The 23,929-nt window shown below is 42.5% G+C and overlaps 2 protein-coding genes across 3 annotated transcripts in view; one reads left to right on the top strand and one right to left on the bottom strand.

The window, feature by feature from the left end:
• Positions 1-18,138, bottom strand: part of AIFM1 (apoptosis inducing factor mitochondria associated 1) — a 33,697-nt gene extending 15,559 nt beyond the window's left edge. Inside the window, exons 1-6 of the mRNA XM_081808265.1 lie at positions 17,927-18,138; positions 10,606-10,748; positions 3,348-3,447; positions 1,928-2,052; positions 1,670-1,800; positions 168-258 (exon numbers count right to left, since the gene is read on the bottom strand). Of these exons, the coding sequence (XP_081664391.1) occupies positions 168-258; positions 1,670-1,800; positions 1,928-2,052; positions 3,348-3,447; positions 10,606-10,748; positions 17,927-18,032 (696 nt within the window). The 5' untranslated portion in view covers positions 18,033-18,138. The remainder of the gene's footprint in view (positions 1-167; positions 259-1,669; positions 1,801-1,927; positions 2,053-3,347; positions 3,448-10,605; positions 10,749-17,926) is intronic.
• Positions 18,139-21,779: 3,641 nt separating this feature from the next.
• Positions 21,780-23,929, top strand: part of RAB33A (RAB33A, member RAS oncogene family) — an 11,552-nt gene continuing 9,402 nt past the window's right edge. The window contains exon 1 of one of the 2 annotated variants that reach the window (XM_081808248.1): positions 21,780-22,919. In XM_081808248.1, the coding sequence (XP_081664374.1) occupies positions 22,650-22,919 (270 nt within the window). In that variant the 5' untranslated portion in view covers positions 21,780-22,649. The remainder of the gene's footprint in view (positions 22,920-23,929) is intronic. The other variant, XM_081808249.1, reaches the window with a different exon arrangement.

Genomic DNA, 23,929 nt, shown 5'->3' with positions numbered 1-23,929 from the left:
AAGAAGAAACACCACGCAGTGAGGACTGGCAAGAGCAAGCCTAAAATGACTCGATCCTTCTTTGATGAACTACAATGGCAGGACAGATGTAAATCGTAGTGCGAATACAAGTCACCATACTTGCAGCCCACATGGAGTTTGACAAGGGAAGTGGCCTACTAGCTCACCTTCTTCCCAGTGAGGACAGCCACACCACCATTCTCAATGTGAGGCAGATCTTGAGCAGAGACATAGAAAGAGGGTGGCTGGAAATATATGCTGTATAGAGAAGAGGGAGAAAATGTTATAAGCACCTGGAACTGCCATTAACTTCCCCCATAAGCTTTAGTAAAATTGTTTCAATCATGAAAACTCTTAGGAACATTTTCCAGAGTAAGTTTCCAAGTCCAATAAATCTTGGTAGTGACTTATTTACACAAAGGTATTTTAGACTAGTGGTTCTCACCTGGGGGCAATTTGGCAATGCCTAGAGGCATTTCTGGCTGTAACAGCTTAGGGGGAGGGAGGCTTCTGGTATCTAGTGGGCAGAGGCCAAGGATGCTATTAAACATCCTACAACGCACAGAACAGCCCCCACAACAAAGAATTATCCAGCCCTAAATGCCAATAGTACCAAGGTTGAGAAACCCTGCTCTGGATTTAGGTTCAAATTTAGAACAAGAAAGGGCGCCTGGGTGGCTCAGTTGGTTGAGCGTCTGACTGCTGATTTCGGCTCAGGTCATGATCTCAGAGTGATGAGATCAAGCCCCGTGTCGGGCTCTGTGCTCAGCAGGGAGTCTGCTGGAGATTCTTTCTCTCCCTCTCCCTCTGCCCCTCCACCCACTGCACACTCTCTCTCTCTCTCAAATAAATAAATCTTAAAAAAACAAAAAACAAAAAACAAAAAACCCCCCAAATTAGAACAAGAACACCACCCAGGGAGCTGGTATTCACACATCCACCCGAATGAGTTGTCCAGAATGGTGCTGATCAATGGACAGCGAGGTCTCGCACCTGAGAGGACTTTGCCACATTAGCTATGAGATATTAATGAAGGGATGGCTAACATAATTGACAGTATGCATCCTGCTTGAGAATAGAACATGATAATGGGAGTGAGGGAGGTGGGTAGATCTGTAAAACTTAGTCCAGTATCAAAGTGATCACTAGTGAGAAAAAAACTAGAACCCAAAAACATGGTACTGGAATCAAGAGACCCATGGAGTCCTATAGAAGGAGAAGGCTTCTGGACCTGTCTTTCCAAGTCTTTCATGCAAACATCTTAATAACAAGGTTCTTCCTTATAGTGTTTCCACTCTATTCCCGCAATTCTGCACGCCTACTAGGGTGTCAAGGAAAACTCCAGAGAACAGTGTCTTCTCTTTTGCTTTTACGGGAGACACCTCGGCAAGTGTAATGTAAGGAAGTGACAACACAGGCCGAGCTGATCTTCACGGCAGAAGTCTAACAGCAAGGTCCCGGAAATAGGTGCATTAGTCCTTCGGAGGCCAACATTACAGCTTTACTTGTTGGCAGATCGGGTAACAGAATCCAGGACTCTTGCCATTGCCTCTACACTGTGCCAAGTGTGCACCACAGCAGACTCCACATGGTCTGTGCAAACTCCTGACCAATGCCCTGCGCTCAGTTCAAGTTGCCAGTCAGGCCCAGTTTACAGAAGTGAACGCACCTCCTTTCTTTTCCGTTCCACTGTCTGAATCGCAGCGTCTTTGTGACATTCGGATCATCTGAAAACCACAGTTCTTTTGAAAGAGGAGGTCGCATGTATGGCAGCTCAGGATCTTCAGACACAATCAGTACCTTCAGATAGAAAATGATGACAGTTATCACAGCCAAGTCATTTAAGAGGCAGATGTCAAAGTGCGGACACTGGCTAAGTACTTGCAGACTCTACCCTCCGTGCCAAGTGGAAGAGTGTGTGCCTTACCCTGGCCCCAGGATCCCGAGCCCGGATGGATCTGGCTGCAGCAAAAGCAGCGGTGCCTCCCCCGATGAGCAGGAATGGGACGTGACTTGGTACCCTGACTTGAGGAATTGGTTCTCTTTCTGGAGCTGGAAGCAACACACCAGACAGGGTGAATTTTCTTAAAATCTCAGATGACTCTTTGCCACTATTTAAAGTTTACTTATTTATTTTTTAGTAATCTCTACACCTGACATGAGGCTTGAACTCATGACTCTGACCGAGATCAAGAGTCGCAGGCTCCTCCAACTGAGCCAGCCGGCCAGCCGCCTCTCCTTGCCACTATTAAAAAAAAAAAAATCACCTTGTACTTGTTTTAATCCTTTACATAAAGCTAGCAAAGACTGTACCTACATTAATCTTGACAAACTTCACAGCAACCTGATGAGCAAGAAAAGCAAGTACTTTTTCATTTCATAAGTGAAAAATACCCCCCAAAGAGGCAAATGATTTGGCCAACGTCATTCATTCATTACATCTGTCAGAACCAGAACCTAGCTTAAATAGTCTATTTGTAAAATACATCAGAAAGTATATATCAGAAAGCTTCTGCTCTTCCCACTAACTTCCTAATGATCAACAGAAAAATACCAAGTTCAGTTTCACCTTTTGTTAGCAGTAAAAGGGGAAAACCCAGCAGGTCAACTGGGGATTATTATACAATGTTCAAGAAAAAGGAGGTGTTTTGAAGAAAGCAATGTAAATCGCCCACCCAGAGTTGTAGGGCTTATTAAGGGATTAAAACATTTCATTCTGAAAAATCAAGCCAGTCTTGGGGATGGAAGTGACAGCTAGTGCTATATGCTTTAGGAAAACAAATATATCCTTAACAACTTGAAAACTCCAAAGACTCTAAAGGGGAACAAAACAAACCAAAAGAATTTTCTCATTGGAAAAAAAAGGCCTTCATGTCTTTTCCAACAATTATCCTCACCAAGCTTGCCTTTTGAATTTAAAGCTTGCCTTTTTAAAATTTTTAATTTATTTTTATTTTTTAAATTTTATTTTATTATGTTAATCACCATACATTACATCATTAGTTTTTGATGGAGTGTTCCATGTTTCATTGTTTGCGTATAACACCCAGTGCTCCATTCAATACATGCCCTCTTTAATACCCATCACCAGGCTAATAAAGCTTGCCTTTTAAGAGTCTAATATATTAAAAAAAAACCAGCCAATCATAATCCTCATTAATAACTATTCTCAAACCCAAATTCCAGTCAAATACCTTAACAAATTGCTCCCAGGTCTGGGGTAATTCCACAGTTTCTGGAAGCTTACAATCTCACAGCATTGTCATGTCAATAAGACATCTGCAAAGCATAGCACCCAAACTGTTTTTAACTTGCCCTTCATATACTGAGTCTCAAATAATACTCACCAGGTGACGTGGCCCTTTTCTGTTTCTCTTCTGGTGTCAGCCCTAACCCTGACATTCTTTCATCATATCTTTTTTGATCATCTTTTATAGTCTTGTAGGCCTGCAGATCCAAACATGGAGAAAATGTCATCATAAAGCTAGCGCATACCGTAAGTAATATCATTATCTTTCAATTAAATGAGAAACTTTTGTCTACATGAAGTAAGTTCTATGTTAAAATCACTTAAGGCAAAATTATTTTCTCAAAAAAATATCGGGTATGTACACACTTGGTCTAAAAAGAACATAGGTACACCGATGAAAAGGTTCCAGTTTCAAATTTCCTTAGGCTCTACGTAAAGAATTTTCCTTATATTGAAGTCTGAAGGTACAGCTAAAGAAAAAAAGGAAATAATTTTTTTTATTTTTTCATTTTTTTTTTTTTTATTTTTTAAAAGAAATCTCTATGTCCAACGTGGGGCTCAAACTCATGACCCTGAGATCAAGAGTCACATGTTTTACGACTGAGTCAGCCAGGCGCCCTGAATTACACTGATTTTAATTTTTACAAGCTTTTATAAAGAAATAAAACAAATGTATATTCATTAATACCTGAATGACTTTCCTCCCCTCTTAAGCTGTCTTTACCATCTTTTTTTAAATTTTTTTTAAAAGAAAATCATTTTATACTAGACGAATAAAGGGCTAAACTTTATTATTTTTTAAAGGTTTTATTTATTTATTTATTTATTTATTAAAGATTTTATTTATTTGACAGAGAGAGACACAGCGAGTGAGGGAACACAAGCAGGGGGAGTGGGAAAGGGAGAAGCAGGCTTCCCGCGGAGCAGGGAGCCCGATGCGGGGCTCGATCCCAGGAACCCGGGATCATGACCTGAGCCGAAGGAAGACGCTTAATGACTGAGCCACCCAGGCGCCCCTTATTTATGTATTTTTAAGAGAGAGACAGAGAGAGCACGAGTGGGGGGAGTGGCAGAGGGAGAGGGACAAGCAGACTCCCTGCTGAGCAGGGAGCCCAATGTGGGGCTCAGTCCCAGGACCCCGAGATCATGACCTGTGCCGAAGTCAGAGGCTTAACCGACTGAGCCATCCAGGCGCTCCAGGGTTAAATTTTATAAAAGGGGTTTTGGACCATGCTTAGCTGTGGATACTAGCTGTGAAACAAATCTATACAGTTCTGGGTAGGAAGCTGGGACATTACGTTTTCTTGGGAGACGTCCCAAGTTTTGCTGGGTACTCGGCTAATGCCCTGAAACATGACTGCCTGTATCCTAGTCTTAGAGAGTAACTCATCTTTCCCTCAATAGTCTATCCTGCTTTTGACACTTAGGTATTTACCAAGGGTTAAATACCTTGCTTAATCACCTATTTCAAATCTACTATCTTCTCTAGCTGTTCAACTTGAAGTGTCCGTTAGCATTATGACTAGTTTTTGTTTTTTTTTTAACGTACAGCACTGGAATTTATTGGAATTTAAAAAAAAATAGGCAAGAATGACTTGTTTTACTTTTGCTCTTTTGTACCCCAAAGGCTCAACAAGACGAAAATTTAAGTAACTGATGTTAACTGAAATCCCAGGTTGTTAATTAATGTAAAATTATGTAAAATTCCCTTTCTTAAAAGAAATTTTTTTTTAGGTGTGGGTAAATACTGGATTTGTGTATGGTATCTGATGGCAAGGTAAAAACTTTATTCCTGAAATTGATGTCAGTTGAATTCATTTTATTAATGTGATGAATTTAGTGGTGAATTCATCACAAAATGGAGAAAGTAAGGACAATCAGAAGTGTCATAAAACATGTTTGAAGAATATTTTTTTTAGAAGATTTCATTTATTATTTATTTGACAGAGAGAGAGAGAGAGAGAGAGAGCACGCAAACACAAGCAGGGGGAGAGGCAGAGGGAGAAGCAGGCACCCCGCGGAGCAGGCAGCCTGACGTGGGGCTCAATCCCAGGACCCTGGGATCATGACCTGAGCTGAAGGGAGATGCTTAATGGACTGAGCCACCCAGGCGTCCCTGAAGAATATTTCTATGAGCCCTTTACAGAGCAGCCCATTAGGCAGTGGGCTATAAGGAGGAACCTGGACCCCAGACTTAACATTTATCAGCCTGGAAATATCTAACATATGGTATAAATGGGTTAGAAAATTAAGGACGGTATGTTAAAAGTGAATGGCTATTCCTTGAATTCACCACTAAATTCATCACATTAATAAAATGAATTCAACTGACATCAATTTCAGGAATAAAGTTTTTACCTTGCCATCAGATACCATACACGAATCCAGTATTTACCCACACCTAAAAAAAAATTTCTTTTAAGAAAGGGAATTTTACATAAAAAGATGGCTTAAAGCTGGTCAACATGAGTAAACAGAGAAATAAACTGGGGTCATGTTTGGATGGAGAGAGATAGCCAAAAATAGCCTAGACCCAGTGGCTTCACATGTGAGGGGTAGAGTAGACCAAGAAAAATCTTTTTTTTTTTTTTTTTTTTAATATGGCATCTGTGACCTTATCTCTTGGTGCTCTTCTTAACCACATTAGCCTATTTACTGTTTTTGGTTTTTTTTTTTTTTAAGATTTTATTTATTTGACAGAGAGACAGACACAGCGAGAGAGGGAACACAAGCAGGGGGAGTGGGAGAGGGAGAAGCAGGCCTCCTGCCGAGCGGGGAGCCCCATGTGGGACTCGACCCCAGGACCCTGGGATCATGACCCAAGCCGAAGGCAGACGCTTAACGACTGAGCCACCCAGGCGCCCGACCAAGAAAAATCTTGAGGTTTAGTGGGGAAAGGACAAAAATGAGGGTCGTCATATATTTATATACATATTTACGTATCTAGTTTTTAAGTAAATATTCTGATATAAAAATGTTTGCAGACATACTAAATAAAAATTTACTTTTCCCCCAAGTATTACTGTATTCCCAGTTTGCACAGATTTCCAATTAGTGGCATGAATACGTGTCGGGTTAAGAAAAACTACAAATCTGTGAAAAATATCACTGGAGACAACTTTTCTAAACAGATTAATATGGCAATGTTTATTTGTCTTGAAGAAATTTGAAAGGAAAAAGGTCATTTTATGAGGCAATATGATTTTACCAGTTGAACAACCAGTTGAACAAGTTGGGCAAAGGGCCCCAATACTAAATCTCATTAAATAGTCTAAAGGCTACTTAGGCTCTGCTCACTGACAAGTAACAGGACTGAGATCAGATCTGTCTACAGTCCTAGAGAAAGTCACTAGCAAGACAAGGAGGAATGTCCACATCTACACCAATCAGGAGTTCCTATTTGCAATCTAAGCCAAAGAAGTGCTGTTCAGATCAGTGCTTTTCAAATTAAGGTTGCAACCCATTAGTGGGTGGTAAAATCAATTTAGTAAGGTTATAATCAGCATTAAAAAAACAAATAGAGAATAAAACTATCAGAGTATGTCACACCTACTAAGTATTATTTTGAATTTTGTTTGAGTTTTATGTATTTATAGTTATATAACAGGTTGCCAGATAAAATGTAATTTTCTGTGAACTGTGGTGAGAAATGTAAAAACCACTGGTTTAAAGTACAGACCCCAAGGGTGCCCTGGGTGGCTCAGGGTCCTGGGATCAAGTCCTGTGTCCTACTTCCTGCTCAGTGGGGAGTCTGCTTCTCCCTCTCCCCCTCCCCCTTGCTTGTGCCCTCTCTCTCCATCTCCCTCTCTCTCTCAAATAAGTAAATAATAATCTAGGGGCTCAGTTGGTTAAGCAGCTGCCTTTGGCTCAGGTCATGATCCCAGGGTCCTGGGATCAAGCCCCTTATTGGGCTTCCTACTCAGTGGGGAGTCTGTTTGTCCCTCTCCCTCTGCTTCTTCCCCTGCTTGTGCTCTCTCTCACTCACTCTCTCTCTTTCAAATAAATAAATAAAATCTTTTAAAAAAACAATCCAGGGGTGCCTGGGTGGCTCAGTCGTTAAGCGTCTGCCTTTGGCTCAGGTCATGATCCCAGGGTCCTGGGATCGAGCCCCACATCAGGCTCCCTGCTCGGTGGGAAGCCTGCTTCTCCCTCTCCCACTCCCCCTGCTTGTGTTCCTGCTCTCGCTATCTCTCTGTGAAATAAATAAATAAAATCTTAAAAAAAAAAAATCTAAAAAAAAAAAAAAAAAAAGTACAGACCCGGAGCAAACATTTCAGAAAAATTTCCCTTGTTCTTAGTTCTGCTCTCTTAGTTTTTTTTTTTTTTTTTGGGGGGGGGATGTGGTAAAGAGCTCCCAACTCAGTAGTCACTAAAATAGTATTTGTACTCAAATTAGGAACACTTCCTCATGTGAGAGAGAAAAGTTATGAAGGAACACCACTGTGGACTGAATGTGTGTCCCCCTCCAATTCTTATGTCGAAGCCCTAACTCCCAATGTGATGGTATTTGGGAGGTGATAAAGGTTAAATAAGGGGGGGGCTTAATCTGATAGGGCTGGTGCCCTTATAAGAATAAGAGACTCCAGAGCTCATGCTCACTCTCTCTCTCTCTCTCTCTCTTCCCCGTGTGAGGACATAGGAGAAGGTGGTCAAGCCAGGGAGAGAGCTCTTACCAGAACCCGACCATGCTGACACCCTGATACTGGACTTCTAGCATCCAGACTGTGAGAAAATACATTTCTGTTGTTTAAGCCACCCAGTCTGTGCTATTTTGTTATGGCAGTCAGAGCAGACTAACAAACACTAAATAACTTCTAGCCACATCTCATCAAATCTGAACTCCAATTTTTAAGTTCTTGTTAGATTAAGACCAATTTCAGAGGATAAAAACCTAAGCTACCTCAGATCACATTTTAAATGACTTAAAACCCAATATAAAACTTTACAGAATAGTTCAATAACAGTTGTAGGTAGACAAAAGCTTATCATTTAACCTGAAACCACTATAATCTAGTAGCTTTACTATTACCAGTGTTGGATAAACACAGAGGGCAATGAGGCATTTAAGTGAATGGCTTGAGAGGAACTTGTGCTTCGGAGATATTTCCAAGGAGTAAGAAAGCAACAGTGACTCGTGGCCCTGTCTTGTGGCCTGGCATCAAGAGATTTGCCTGGCCAGCTCTGTGAAGGCCATCCAACTCTGGTACAGCAACATAAACCAGAGGTTTAATAGGTTTCAGCTGGTACAAACATATCAGATGCAAACACTTCACATCTATTTTGGAGTGAATGGGGTGGCACTGACAGCAGAAGTCGAGAGCTAGGCAATGGAAGAGGTAAGGCTCAGAGGGCAGTATCTAAATCATGAATGAGAGGCGTTTACAAAAGCAGTCTACACGAATGTGTTATAGCTTGTACCACTTCAGCCACTAGTTTGACCAAATTAGAGATTACAAAAGGGACACTGCCAAACGAATTTACTTTGAAATAGAGGCTGGGGGTGGGTGGGGAGAATATTGTAATTCTGTGGCTCTTTGGACCTCCTCAGAAGCATTCAATAAAATGCCTTTTCGCAGTAAAAGTCGGGTTGATTGTCTCTGACAAAACACAAAGATGGCGTTTTACCTAAAATGATCCAAAATGGATGGCATTCAAGTTACTTTTACTTGCTTATTTGACGTTTACTCTTTGAGACTATCTTGTTAGGTATGCAGCACTAAAGCACAATATAATTTAGTATCTTAAAAAGAATTATGACCTTGGTAAAAGTTTCGAAGGAAGGGTTAATGATGAGGATTTTAAAAATAATCATTCAATGTATGGCTTCACATATATCTGGTAGGACTTCAACAGTTTGGAAGATGAGGTTTGAGGGCTCCCTGGTGACTGACAATGTCCCTTTAATAAATACCAAGAAAGCACATGCTGTGAATACTTCGTTGTATTCTAATGGATCAAGTTTTCATTAGTGCCATGGTCTCACCCACCCTACCCCGAAATATATTTTAGTGTAAGCATCTTACATAATAAACTCCTGCCCCAGTGACTGTTGCTCCTACAATTAAGAAGTATACTAGGCTGCTGCCATCTTTCCCAGAAGCACCTGCAGACGCTAGTGATCTAGAAGGGGATCCTAGGTGATGACACTGCACAACTGTAGGTAAAGATAAGGCCAAGAAAGAAACAAAAGGAAATAGAAAAAGCACTAAGTATTAATGAAGAAACATTCAACACAAAGGCAGGGAAGCATTTTTGGTTACCCTGTGCTACAAAAGAAAAAAGTGCTGCTCCAGGACTGGAGGATGTGTACTTCCTCAGAGCCGGTTAGCGGACGGAGCTCACCTACTTCTTACTTAACTGGGTTCATTCACACCTGGCCAAAACTGTCTCTGTGCATTTGGGAGTCAGGTCAGGGAATGACAATCTAGGTAACTTCAAGTCATTTTCATCTCCCTGTTTTACAACCTAGTGACCAAGGAACAAAAATAATTTCACTGTCTTACCAATGTGGAAAGAACTAAAATTATAATGGCACCCAACCATTTGCTCTTGGGGAGTGAAACAAACAGCTTCCTTCAATCAAGGGTGTTACTAGGTGTTATCTAAGTTGGTTCACTCAACCTTACATGATCCAACTTTAGACTGATCTGCTTAGTCACAGCAAACCCTGCCAAGTTAAAAAAAAAAAAAAAAAAAAAAAAAAAGCACCACAGAGTAATTCCTCTGTGACCAACTAAGCTGATCAGAGTTCATTTAAGGAGCTATAACTATGTTAATTTTACATAGCATTTAAAACCGTATTTCTCACCTCACACAAATTCCATTCTGAAATTAGATACTAGGCCAACTTCTATAATTTAGTCTTTGGGTGAGATTCAGGGATAGCTTTCCTTCTAGGAACACTTAATATTTTGGATTGAAAGCTGTTATTGTTGTTTAATGTCTATCCCAAGCTGAGGAAAAAATAAAATATTTGACAAATGGGGCAAAATCAAATATTGTGCTAAGGAGCTGCAATGAATTCTCACCTATTCACAGGTTAGTGTGTCATATCCAAGAGAAAAGGTACAATTTTGTGGATTAGTCAAATCTAAGAAAACACAGTGGCTTTCGAGTAATGAGTAAAAAGACAAGTGAAAAGAACAAAGCTAATCAACAGGAGATTAAATTTCAGTCATTCCCAAATTGGCTCTCACAGGGTTATTAGACAGTAGGCACTTTCAAGAAGGCTTTTTGGAAATTTTTTCAAAAGGAGAAAGGGGAATTAGTTGCAAAAGTTTTAAAGCAGAGTAGTACTGAGTCTACTAATGGGAGCTGTTTGGCAGCTTCTTTACACAAGCTGCTTTTCTACTTACATATGCACCAGCTCCTATTGTTGATAAGCCCACAATAAGGACTAACACAGAATTATCGATTTTGCCCCCTGATGCACCAGAGCTAGCCATTTGTCTTGTCATCTGGAGTTCTAGAGGAACATGCCATCGCTGGAACAAGTTGCCTAAGGAACACAATTTATTAAGACACACACACATACAAAAATAAAATAGTTAATACATGTTTATGACTAGAGGTCATTGCATTGTACAAGTAAAGGCTTACTGCCCATTGGGGTGCATGATGTTCACTTTTAAACGACCAAGAAAAAAAATAATCAAAACTGTACAAATATTGCAGATATCAGAATCCACACACTTAAATTGTTGGGAGTTTTTAATAAGAGTATAAGTCAATGCTGCCCAGGGAGGAAATTACAGCTTCCCAGAAAAGATAATGAAAAACAAATGGGCAGTTCATCAAAAACACTTCTCTCTTCACATCCTCACCGTAAACAAAGTAAGCACAGAGAGATGGCTGAATAGATACAAAAAGTTAAATATAGACTACCTAGGGGCATTATAACCACCACTTAAAGGGTAATTTAAATGGCTGGCTCAAACCTTGCACAAAATAATAAAACCCTGCGACACAGTCCTTGACAGAAATGTTAAAGCACAAAATAAAAAAAAAATTTTGTTAAGTGGATTTATCTTTTCCAAAGAACTAAAGAATTTCAGATTATAAAATATTTTTTAATGATTAAACTTAAAATATCAACTACTTGGCTCTTAGTCCTCCAAAATAATACAAATATTATGTTGATGTAAAACTCTGTACATCCATGTAATGATCTGATGATTAGAACAACTCTCACACATGGAAATGAAGGAAGGTCTCAGGACTACCTTCTCTGCTTATGATACTCCTCATGTTGACTACTGACTAGAGCAGGGGTTTGCAAACTCTTTCCGTAAAGGACCAGATCGTAAACATTTTCAGCTTTTCAGGCCATATGGTCTCTGCTGATGTCGCACAAAAGCAGCCACAGACAACGTATAAATGAATGGGCAAGGCTGTTTTTCTTTTCTTTTTTTTTTTTTTTTTAAGATTTTATTTATTTATTTGATAGAGAGCACAAATAGGCAGAGTGGTAGACAGAGGGAGAGGGAGAAGCAGGCTCGCCGCTGAGCAGGGAGCCCGATGCAGGGCTCGATCCCAGGACTCTGGGATCATGACCTGAGCCGAAGGCAGACGCTTAACGACTGAGCCACCCAGGAGTCCCACGGCCATTTTCTGATAAAACTTTATGGGCACTAAAATGTGAAGTTTAAATAATTTTCATGTGTCACAAAATAGTTATTTTTAATCTTTTTCATCCATTTAAAAAAATGTAAAAACCAATCTTAGCTTAAGGGCATGCATACAAAAGCATGTGGGTTTGGCCTGTGGGCTGCAATTTGCCAATTCTGATCTAGGGCAGTGGTTCTAAAACTTGAACGTGCATCAGAATCCTCTGGAGTGTTTGTTAGAACACAGATGGCCAGACCCACCCCAGAGTTTCTGAGTTAGGAGATCTAGAATGGGGGCCCAAGAATTTGCATTTTTTAACAGGCTCCCTAGTGATGCTTATGCTGCTTTGAGAACCAACGGTCTAGAGGCAGATTCCTGGTCTGACCAGGCTTTAAAAGATTAACAGAATGGGCACTGGTAGTAGCATTTCATATTAGAAATATGGAGCTTTCCCCCTTGCTTTCACAATTTCAGGGCACAGAAGAGTAAAAACAGGTCCAAACCAGGTCTGCAGTCTCTTACCTGAAATCCTCGGGAACATGGATATTCCAGAACTCAGAATTGTATGGTTTTAAGTATATAGTGTTTATACCATACAGTAAATAACACCCAGCACAGTAAAAGGCAGCAATCCACAGTCACACACATTAATGTTTCCATGAAAAATTTCAAAGTGGGATGAACAAAAGGTTATAAGCAGCCTCTCTCTCCAGTTTAGGTCAGGTGTCAGTGGCAGATGAGTTATAAAAACCTGATTTTTAGTCCTATTTTCATTTCTGAATTACAGATAAGAGACTATAAACCTACACCCTTAGAAGTGAAAATGTATTTTTCTTTACTATTTTTATTTATTACCTGCTTTAGAATCCTTTATCACCACATGAAAAAAAATGGTTTATATCTGGAAATAACAAATCATGAAAATGAAAATGTGCAAGGGTGGGGAAGCTTATCTTGATCTGGGCAAGCTTTTGATTTTCAGAAACCCATAAAATGAGTAAGCACCAAAAGCAGAGACTGACAACTCTCAGAGCTTAGTAAATGAAACTGGGTAGAAAAAATTCCACGTGGTTTAGTTCAGCGAATTTAGTTGTGTCCCCCACCTCCACCCCAAGTTTATTTACTGAAAATAAGTAGTTTAAAAAAATTCGTTTATTGTCCCTCTAGAAGATCCTAAACCCAGATGCAATAACTTTGTTTTAATGTAATACTGATGTGTTTATTCTGTTTTTGCTTGCTTTTCACAGATAAAACTAAGAGTGTAGATTTGGGAAAGTTCAGCAGTTTTTGCCTTAATTTGCCAAAAAGAAAAAAAAAAGACATTTAAAAGTAAATTAACTTTTTAAAAAGTAAATTGGTTAACATTTAAACTACTGCCTGAAAAGAAATGTAATATACTATTATTATCAACAAACCAAATTTTTACATACCTACCAAGTGACTTTAGTTTTGTAAGAGGTGATGTATGGATGTTTATATTCCCCGCCCCCTGCCCCCAGTTTTCTTTTACCCATAAAATTACTCCCACACCTTTCCCCCATAGCTTCAAGATTTTAGGAAACTTCGTATCATGGCTAAACATGTCTTTTCACTTGTCTTGCTAAGGTGAGAAGCCAACTTACTCCTTGACTTCTCATTACAGCAGTCTGTTTTAGATTCTCCTTTAGATTTTTCACAATCAGACCACACAGAGAGGTAGCACTTCCTTCCTCACCCTTGGGATTCAATTTTTTTTCAATTTGATACATTTATATTATGATTTCCATTGTAGCAATAATTAGCACCTCTATCACATATTTATCATTTCTTTTTTTTTTTTTTTAAGATTTTATTATTTATTTGACAGAGGGAGACACAGCAAGAGAGGGAACACAAGCAGGGGGAGTGCGAGAGGGAGAAGGAGGCTTCCCACTGAGCAGGGAGCCCGATGTGGGGCCCAATGTGGGGCTCGATGTGGGGCTCGATGTGGGGTCATGTGGGGATCATGACCTGAGCCGAAGGCAGACGCTTAACGACTGAGCCACCCAGGCGCCCCATTATCATTTCTTTTTAGTGGCTGGAATAATTAAGATCTAGTCTCTTAGGAAGTCTGATTAGGATACAGTATTGTTGTCTATATTCACTATATTGTTCAAGGATTTGATTCTTGAATTGTTGTTACAATTGTATTTAGTGCCTAACACATAGTAGGTGTTTGCTCGATAAATATTTGTTGGACTAATTAATGAAGGAAGGAAACAGAAATTCCTTCCAATTCTATGATAAGGACTAAACATTTGAAGAATTTTTTGCAAAGAAGTTTAGCCAGATCTCATTTATTTCAGGTTGCTTAATAATAAATCAGTAAGTTCAAATACTACAGACTAGCATTAGAATAGTGCCTAAACCAGCAATTTCATTTCTGTAGATTTCATAATCTCCTGTTTTTTCATACTCCCAGAAAGCCTTTTCCAGAAATACACCCACAGAACTGAGGCTCCTAGGATTCTCAAATAGTTAAGAGGTCCATATGCTCTGGAGTCTTGTTTTCTGAATGTCAAACTGACTTTTCTGACATGGATAAAACACAAGACAGGATAAGCCTACATGATCTGTCCACTGTAACTAGGTATCTCTTTATAAGGAATGCAAGAACTATTTCCCTTTATCAGCTCCCCAACTTTTCTTTAGCATAACCCTTGCTGTTATTTTATTTTATTTTTTAAAAAATATTTTATTTATTTATTTGAAAGAGAATGAGATAGAGAGAGAGCATGAGAGGGGGGAGGGTCAGAGGGAGAAGCAGACTCCAAGATCATGACCCGAGCCGAAGGCAGTTGCTTAACCAACTGAGCCACCCAGGCGCCCCCCTTGCTGTTATTTTAGACGAATCATAGTAGTAATAACTAGAGTGCAGTGAGAAAGGCACCAGAGGAAAAATGATTTAGATGACAAAAAAGCAATCTCACTCTGTTCTACAAAGTTAAGTCCTTCACAGTACTAGGGTTCAGCCACTGAGAATTTACCATGTGCCACAGACTATGCAAAGCACTGAGGACACAAAAACAGGACATAATCCCTGGTCTCAGGTAGTGTGTAGTATAGGAAGGGACAACGGCTGCCACTATTCTGAGTATCAGAAAATGGGCTTAATACAAATCACAGGAGACTGAAGGCTGCTCAGTCTGTTTAAGCCTTAAAACAGTATTTTCCAAACTTGCCTGATCATAAGAATTACATCAAGAGCCTGTTAAAATAAAAATTCCCAGGGCTCTCTCCAGGACATTCTCATTCAGTAGGTTTGGGGTCAGCTCTCCACTTGATTTACTGGACTAGGTAATTTTTGGAAACATGATCTAGAGAAATGTTACAATATGCAGCAACTCCTTTAAAATGTTAGGAAATATCTAGAAAATACAACTTATTGACTGGATGCAGAAAAGGCTGACTTGCTACAGATTTTCTTCTGGAAAGCTTTGCCTCAGCAGAAAAAGTGGGGAAGGGCTCATCTTCTAGGCTTCGGGAAAAAAAGTGTCATTTGGCAGTTCCCAGGAAGTCTGGATCCTTGCCCACAAGGAGTCCAGTTTCCTTTTTAAAGAGGTAAGAAGGATTCTGAATAGAGAAAAATGTTCAAACATTTGACCCTCAGGTCAGGGGTCGGTGATCAGTTTGATCACATGGGCAGCACAATGTTTGGTAACCAAATAAAATACTACAGAATAGAAAATATCTATTACCTAACCTATCTGCTACTCAGTGCCAAATGCAGACATAAATAGTCACTATTAATTGCCTTCAATCATTTCTGGAAAGAGGCAGAACATCCAAATAAATTAAGTAAACAACAGCAATTAGGCTTTAAGGCAAAAGGCAGCATATAATGAAAATGAACTTGACAATGGTGACAGATGTGGATGAGATCATTTCAAGGTGGGTGTCAAGTTTGCTAACACCCTGACAAAGAATTGGAGGTGGGAGGAGAAAGGGGAAAGAGGAGGGGAAATGGCATATAAACAAAGAGCGCCTCTCTCCTATCTATGCAAAAACATAGGGCAGTTGCTACGATGTGAAAAAGAAATCAGATTATAAGCAATTAGTAATCAAGCTACAAAACAGGGTTAATTCCTAAAATGACAGAATCATTTCTTTTTGAAATTGTAACCCCACCCCGCCTATTTCTAAAGGCATATGATGTACTGTGGTGCTTGGCCAAAGGACAAAGATTAAGTGTATACAAAGAGATGGATGGGTATGTCAAGAAGTCAGAATATATTCTACAGCAGACTGCCTCCAAACAAAATCATGCAATGGAAAAAACCATTTTGAGTCTGTATTTTTCAGTAGTTCTAATATCACCAACCATCTTCAAATATCTAAAAAATCAATTTAACTTTAAAAATCCATACTTATTTAAATGAGAACTTTTGGTTAGACTTCATAGTGCTGGTAAAAGTTGTGAGTTGTAAGCAAAATAAGTACACAAAGTTTGAAAGGCTAGTATGGATGAAAATCTTCAGCTTACCTAAATTTCTGTGTAAATTTCTGTACAGCTTACATAGAGCACTATCATTTCAATGCATAAAACCCATACAGACGGGGCGCCTGGGTGGCTCAGCTGGTTAAGCGACTGCGTTCGGCTCAGGTCATGATCCTGGAGTCCCGGGATCGAGTCCCGCATCGGGCTCCCTGCTCAGCAGGGGGTCTGCTTCTCCCTCAGACCCTCCCCCCTCTCCTGCTCTCTCTCTCAAATAAATAAATAAATAAAATCTTAAAAAAAAAAAACAAAACCCATACAGATGACACCATAGATGGGATATTAGTTTAAAAGCTAAGGCAGAGGTTTTTAAGTTCCAAGAGCAATTTGTTTTAGGATATGTCCTCAGATACACAAATTAGGAAATGTTTTCTTGAGGCATAGCAACTGGGAAAACTGTTCAAACGCACATTTGCAAACACTCTAAGGGAAATATTTTCATTATATTTTTAAAGCACCCAGAAGGTGGTTCCACATTGGAAAGGCCTCAAGGATAACTTCTGACATTGCAAATGTGAATGTCCCCAGGTGGTCATTCAAAAATAGATTAAAAAAAAAAAAAAAACCCAGCACCTCCTACAGGTGGATAATTCATTATCCCCATTAAGTTGTGCAGTTTGAAAATGAGCAAGCTCAAGACATGCTCAGATAAGTTCATGGATATTTCATGCACAGTGGGCTAAAGGGGAATCGGATGCATTCTTAACCTTTTGAGGTCAAAATTTAGGAAGCATGTGGAGTTGTGGCAAGTGGATTAGTGGCCTAGAGATGGCAAAGTATCCTTTGCTCTACCTATTAATTAGGTATGTGACCTTGGGCAAATAATTTCACCTCTCTTGTGTCTCCGTTTATTATCTATAAAGTGAGTGGGTTGAACTTTACCACAAAATCCCTTCCAGCTCTAAAATCTGATAAAACAACTTCACGGAGAGCAAATACAATGCGCTCTGCAAACTGTTTCTTTGAAGCATTAAAGACCACCAAGAATTACACGGACCAGACATTTCAAATTAATTCTGGGCCGACTCTCCTGTTGTCTGGCGCACAACCGACTGACTCCTTACTTGAACTGCACTGTTTCTCTTTCACTGGGCACTCGAATCTATGGATCTCATCTGGGATTTGGAAAGTAGAACAGGTAATATCCTCATTTACAGAAGGAACTAAAGCATCGGGCTTAATGCCGTGTTTCAAGTCTCACAATCGGTAAATGACAAAGTCTACTTGACCTCATTGCTCTAAAAAGGCGGACTGGGGGTAGCCTGGAGGTGGTACTGGACAATACCAAACAGCCAGCTGTTCTGTTATCCCTGAACGGCAAACCCTCCCAGGAAAAGGCCTCAAGCGGACTACTGAGTTCAAATCCCTTGAAGGTCAGGTCGGCACGGCTTGCGAAACTCATGGTTTAGATCCCGCCAATTCAAAATTCACTTGGCTGTGAGTGGGTTAAGGTTTTCCCAGGGAGGAGGCAGGGGGAGGACTACCAGGCCCAGGGAGCCTATGGAACCCAGGCCCTTGGTCTGCGAGGTCAGGGTTGCCTGGAATGGGTCAGTCACCTGGGAGCCGGTTCCGCTGCCTCGGGCCTCGGACGCACACTGTCCGCACCAAGGGCGCCAGCTTCTGCTTGAATGCACCTGCTGCCAGGCTTCCACACCGGAACATTTCGGCAACCGTTACTCTGTACCTCCTCCTTTCCTTTCTTCTCACTGACCCACCGACCGGTCAAACACGGTGGGCCCCGGCCGGTTCCCCCCCAGCTCCCCTCACACGCACTATACGCAGGCTCCTCCTTCCAGCTCCGGGAGGGCATTGGACAGTTAAGCTGGCCTGCTAGAGCAGGGGAAGGGGAAACGCGGCTGGAGGCCTACTGCGCAGGCGTAATACTCAGTGCCGCATTGCGATTGGCTCGTACGGCGAGAGATTTGCGCATGCGCCTGGCTGCCCACACTGTTGCAAAGACCGCGGCAGCGGGTGTTCGCAGGTTTCCTCGGGTTGGTGGCAGTGCTTTCCGCTGAGCGAGTTTCCAAAGGAGGGAGTCGTGGGGCCTCTTTGCCTGGCGGTTGTGGCCGGTGCTGCCGCTGTGTCGATGGCGGGAACAGATAACAGTACCTCACAAAGCGTGAGCACCGTAGCACCGCATTTTGTTCTCCTGTCCTAGGCTACCACTCGGTACTAAGCCTTCCTGATTCTCTGGCTGTATTCCACTTCCAGTCTTTCCGTAAGGTCCGAGCCAGAGCACCTGGCTTACCAGATTCGGAGTGGACTTCCGTCTTTTACAAATTGCTGGCACTTTCCCACCCAGCCCCTTTTTCTAGGAGAAGTAATCATTCCGTGCTCTCTTTCCCCATGTCGTTTTTATATTGTGCAATTCCTAGGTGCTGTACCAGGTGCTGCGGATAATCTCCTACTATTATGGCTTCTGTGCTTGAGAGCAAGGATGCTGGCAAAAAGAGTTTGTGCCTTGCAGAGAAATGCTAAGCAGGACTTTCGAATTGCGGGAGGAGTAGGGTGAGGGGCTGAGTGTAAATAGGTGTTTTGACTCTCCCAAATGTAAGCTAAGTTGGAAATAAATTTTTTGACTGTTTGCAAAACATAAACATAGGTCTTTTTCAAAGTTTGGGGTTACATATTCATTTAACAAGTGTATAATGAGTACTTGCCACTTGGACTATATTATGAAAGGGGCTCTGGAGCATGTGGAAAGTATAGGAAGTGGTCACTAGTTGGGGAGATGACACATACTATCATTTAAATATGGAATGTCTCCTTCAGTGCCAGAGCAAGAGAAAAGTGAATAGGATGGAGTAGCTAAGGAAAGACTTCATGCAACTGTTACTTGAGCTTTGTCTGGAGGGATGTATAGTAAAATTCAAATAGACAGTGGAGGAGGAGGAATGACATTTCAGATGGTGAATACATTGGGACCAAAGGTAATATTTTTAGTGGTTGAGCACCCCTTGACTTTGGATCCATTCTCACCCAGGTTGAATCCTGGCTCTACCACTTGGGCAGGTCACTTAACTGTGCCTCACTTTCCTCATCTACCAATCTCCTAGGGTTGTTGTTATGAAGATTAAATGAGCTAATATTTGTCAAGTATCTTAGAGGAAGCACCATGCTGTTTAAAAGGCTTAGAGGTGTAAAACAAAGAAACCCCAGCACATTTCTGGGGGACAATGACAGAGAATATATACTAGGAATTAGATAAGGACAGGTTAATATTCTGGGGCCAGAGCTGACTTGGCAAAAGAATTTGGCCCTAATCTTGTAGGTGATGAAGTTTTTTTTCTAGTGGAATAGGGATAGAGAATGAAATCACAAGACCTCGTTTTAGGAAGTTTAACTCAGGAAGCAGTCTTAATTGGGTGAAAAAGGTCCAGGGTTCCCTTAATGTTCAGAAGTGCAGGCAATGGGTGACTTTTTACCTAGGGCTGCTTTGAGGGATAAATATTGAAAATATCAATTTCACAATAGGGTAAAATTATTTATATTTACTTAATAAAGGCCTTACAGACATTGATATTTCTTACTATTTCTAAAAGCCAATAACAATAATAAACATGGAATACAAAATTAATCATATCTGTTGGGGAAAGAGGCTTTGGAAAACACAGTCAAAATCATGATGATCAGGTGCCTATGAAAATGGCTGGGTATATTTGAAAGACAATCATTTAGTGATGCACAATTAACACAAAGAACAGGTGCTGTATAGCACATTTTTTTTTTGCAATAGATGCAATGAGGTACTTTAAAAAAAATCTCTAATTAAAAATTATATTTCATCATGTTTTTTGCAAAAGCAATAAACACACAACAAACTAACTCCAAAAATATAAGTGAAAATTTCCCCAAAATCTCACCCCACAGAGGTAACAAGCACTTTTTATTAGGGCATGGTACCCATTTTGAGATACCATATTTCCAGAAATGAGTGTTTCTACCTTAAAGCTATAATATAAACTCTGAGAGTGACAAGTTTTTGCTGGAAGCACACATCTAAATAATCTCATGTGGATGTAATGTTTTTTGTATCTCTCAGAAAGTTAGCATTGATTCTGACTGTGAGTTGGCTTCTTTTCACTCTACGTACTGGGTATGCCTAATTAATAGTTACCCCCACTTTTGTAACTACTCTTTTGTAGATAATGATCACCAGGAGCATCACAAATACACAGGAGAATGATGCAGCAAACTATACTTAGACATCAGCCAATCAAAAAGCCAAAATACTGTACAGTGAAGATTGCTATTCACACTGTACCATAATAATTGGTATTCATAATGATGACCTTGGATTAGCCACTTAAGATTAAATCCTCGAGATGGTTTTAATAGTGAATAGTATAATCTAGGGTTTTAGAAATGGGTGACTCACATATTTTGGAAAAGAGTTAGCTGTAAGTATATCTGCTAACTCAGCTAAACAGCTTATTAACAGAAGACCCCCCAAGTTTTCCCAGCCATTTTGAGTAACTTGGACTTGGCTGAGCGGTCACATTTCCAACTTGCTTACAGATCTATCACCGATTCACTGAATTGTTCTTCTCATAGTGGGAATGGACTTGGTCACGTTTGTCTCTTCTGCCGCTCAGCCTCGCACACAAATAAGATGGCAGCTCATGTGCACCGCTGGAATCCCTGACTTCGATGGCATTAGCAAGTAACTCATATGTGGGTACTACTGACATATGTCAATATTGCCTTGCCTTAGCCTGTGAAATGTGTGAGAGGAGGGATAAAGTCTTAAAAGCAAACAAAATGGGTGCATTTTATTGTATGTGAATTGTACCTCAGTAAAGGTGATTTCAAACAAGCAAATTCTGAACCTGAATCATCCTCAAGAGAAGGAATGCAGGTCTCCACCAAGATGCGTGATGCTTAGTAAGCTTTGGGAAGCTGCCCCCTAATACCGTAAGAAAGTTCTGTTCATTTATCATCTTCCAAGCATAATCTAGGCTTCTGGCAAATTAGACTCAACCACTTTGTTCTACATTCAGTTGCAGAGGGGTGAACCCTCCTAGGGGTTTCCAATTCCTTTCGAAACTCCACCATTCTGAAAGGACTTATGATTATATGGACATTATATCATATGAGAGACGCTGTGAGGCTTATACCGTGTCCCAAGATCCCTCCACCTGGGTCAGTAATGGTTAGCCCCGAAAACAAGGTTCCCTTTGGCTGGCGCTGCCACCACTAGCTTCCCCCCTTCTCCTACCCCCAGTTTGGCCCTCTCCGGCGGCGGGCCTTCCCCATTGGCCAGCCAAACACAACCGACTGCGACAGCCAATGGAGGCCGCTCTCCTGAACATTCAGAGGATGGGTGCTCGTGGTGTGATGAGGGGAGGTTGGCGCCTGGCACGCGGCCCCCTACATCTGGCAAGTCGGTGACAGAGACAGTAACTCCCCCTACACACGCACGCCCCGTGCCCCCGGCTCCCTCCTGTCAGCTGCGCGGGCCCCCACAAACCAAGGCATGTCTTGGCAGCGCCCTCCCCGGCTCCCTGGGGCGTGCGAGTGCACCTGCTTACTCAATAAGACAGAGCATCCCTTTATCCCAAGGCTTGGGAGGGGACCGAGGAGGCGCGGGAGGTGAAAGAGGTATCTCTGCCCCTCCCCACCCCCCTCCGAATCGCGTCGCTCCGGGGCCGAAGTGGTCCAGAGATGCCTTACGGTGCAGCTGTCTTTGTCCTCTCCAGCTGTGCTCCCTGCCCACTGACCCCGCGCGCTCCGAGAACGTGGGGGCGGGGAGCCCGCAACCTATAAAATAAATGGGGGCAAGGAGAAAGGAAGACCTTCCCGGGGCGGCGTGTGCCGCTCTCCTCACCCCCTCCCTTCCCTCTTTAGGCTTCCTCCCTCCGGTGTGTCCCTGGGGTCCAGGCAGGGGAGGGTCTAGGCAACGGCGCGGCGGCGGCAGCCGCTTGGGGAGTGCTGTAGGACCGCCTGCCCGAGCGTCCGGTCCGAGGGCGCAGGCAGAAGGAGGAGGCTCGCGGCCGGCTCACTCTCCTCCATCTCTCTCCGGCTCGCCGGCTTTTGTGTCGGTGCCTCGGAGCGGCAAGGAGGGTGCGCTGGCGGAGGAGGGGGGCCTGGGGAGAGAGGCACCCCCTTCACGCGCGCGCGCACACGTTGCCGGCGCACGCACACACGCGCGGACATACACTCACAGACACGCACACACTCACACGCACAAAGCTCGCTCGCCTCGAGCGCACTAACGTGGCCGTTTTCTTTGTGTGGAGCCCTCGAGGGGGGTTGGGGCCCGGGTCCGGTCCGGGGGAGATGGCGCAGCCCATCCTGGGCCATGGGAGCCTGCAGCCCGCCTCGGCCGCTGGCCTGGCGTCCTTGGAGCTCGACTCGTCGCTGGACCAGTACGTGCAGATTCGCATCTTCAAAATCATCGTGATTGGGGACTCCAACGTGGGCAAGACCTGCCTGACCTTCCGCTTCTGCGGGGGGACCTTCCCGGACAAGACTGAGGCCACCATTGGCGTGGACTTCAGGGAGAAGACCGTGGAAATCGAGGGCGAGAAGATCAAGGTGATCCAGACGGTCAGGTCCGGGAAGGGAGGGATCTGGGAGGGGGGCCTCGCCCGAGGCATCGCTCTAGTGGTTGTAAACGTCCAGCGCGTGGCCGTGTGGCCGCTTGCCGAGCCCAAGACCCTCGGCACCTCCTCATTCCCTTTCGCTTCTCTCAGTGGCCTGGTTCCCACCTCACCCGTTTTGTTTTGCTTTTTAGGGCTGGCGGGAGTGGTTACAGTCCTGCCCTTTGCCCCTGCCTGACATCTGCCACAGGAAAAACCTGTCTGATCCCATCCTTGACCCTGAGCCAGGAGCATGGCACCTGTGGGCAGAGGGAGGAATGAGGCATCTCTTGGTCCTGGTCCGTGGGATAGATCCCAAAGCACTTTACACATCCTGGGGTCTCTTCTGCCTCTTGGGTATGAATGGGCTGCAAGAACCCACTTGGGCTTAGCCCTGAGGCATTAGAGAGGGGGAAAAGATGGAAATCCATAGTGAATGAAAAGAGCTTTATTTTAAATTATGGCTTATGGTTAAGCTTAGGGCTGAGGTGGAATAGGGGTGAAGTGGGGGTGGTTCTGGCACAAAGCCATGAGCCCTTTTAAAGCAGTTGAGACAGGGTCACACACCAGCCCTGCATAAGAGACAAACTTGTTCTCTTGGAGCAGTCTCTCTCCAATGGTCTCTTTATTTGTCTGCGATACCTAATGAATGAACTGCTTCATTACTCATTCTGTTGGTATTGTCTTCAGTAGGCCTTTGTAAAAATGCAGAGCAACTTATCTGGAGGCCAAGGAAAAGTGTCTTGCTCCTCCCCCCTCATCAGTTTATTTATCAAATAGGCTAAGTACAGATAATCTTGTCTGACCATTTATGCTCACTTTAGTTCAGATAAGGTAGAAACCCGGGGCGCCTGGGTGGCTCAGTCGTTGAGCGTCTGCCTTCAGCTCAGGTCGTGATCCCAGGATCCTGGGATCGAGCCCCACGTTGGGCTCCCTGCTCAGTGGGGAGCCTGCTTCTCCCTCTCCCACTCCCCCTGC

Source organism: Leptonychotes weddellii, chromosome X (genome assembly GCF_054177405.1).
Source record: "Leptonychotes weddellii isolate Sample4059 chromosome X, ASM5417740v2, whole genome shotgun sequence".
Lineage (NCBI taxonomy): Eukaryota > Metazoa > Chordata > Mammalia > Carnivora > Phocidae > Leptonychotes > Leptonychotes weddellii.
This window is presented reverse-complemented; position numbering and strand designations above follow the sequence as displayed.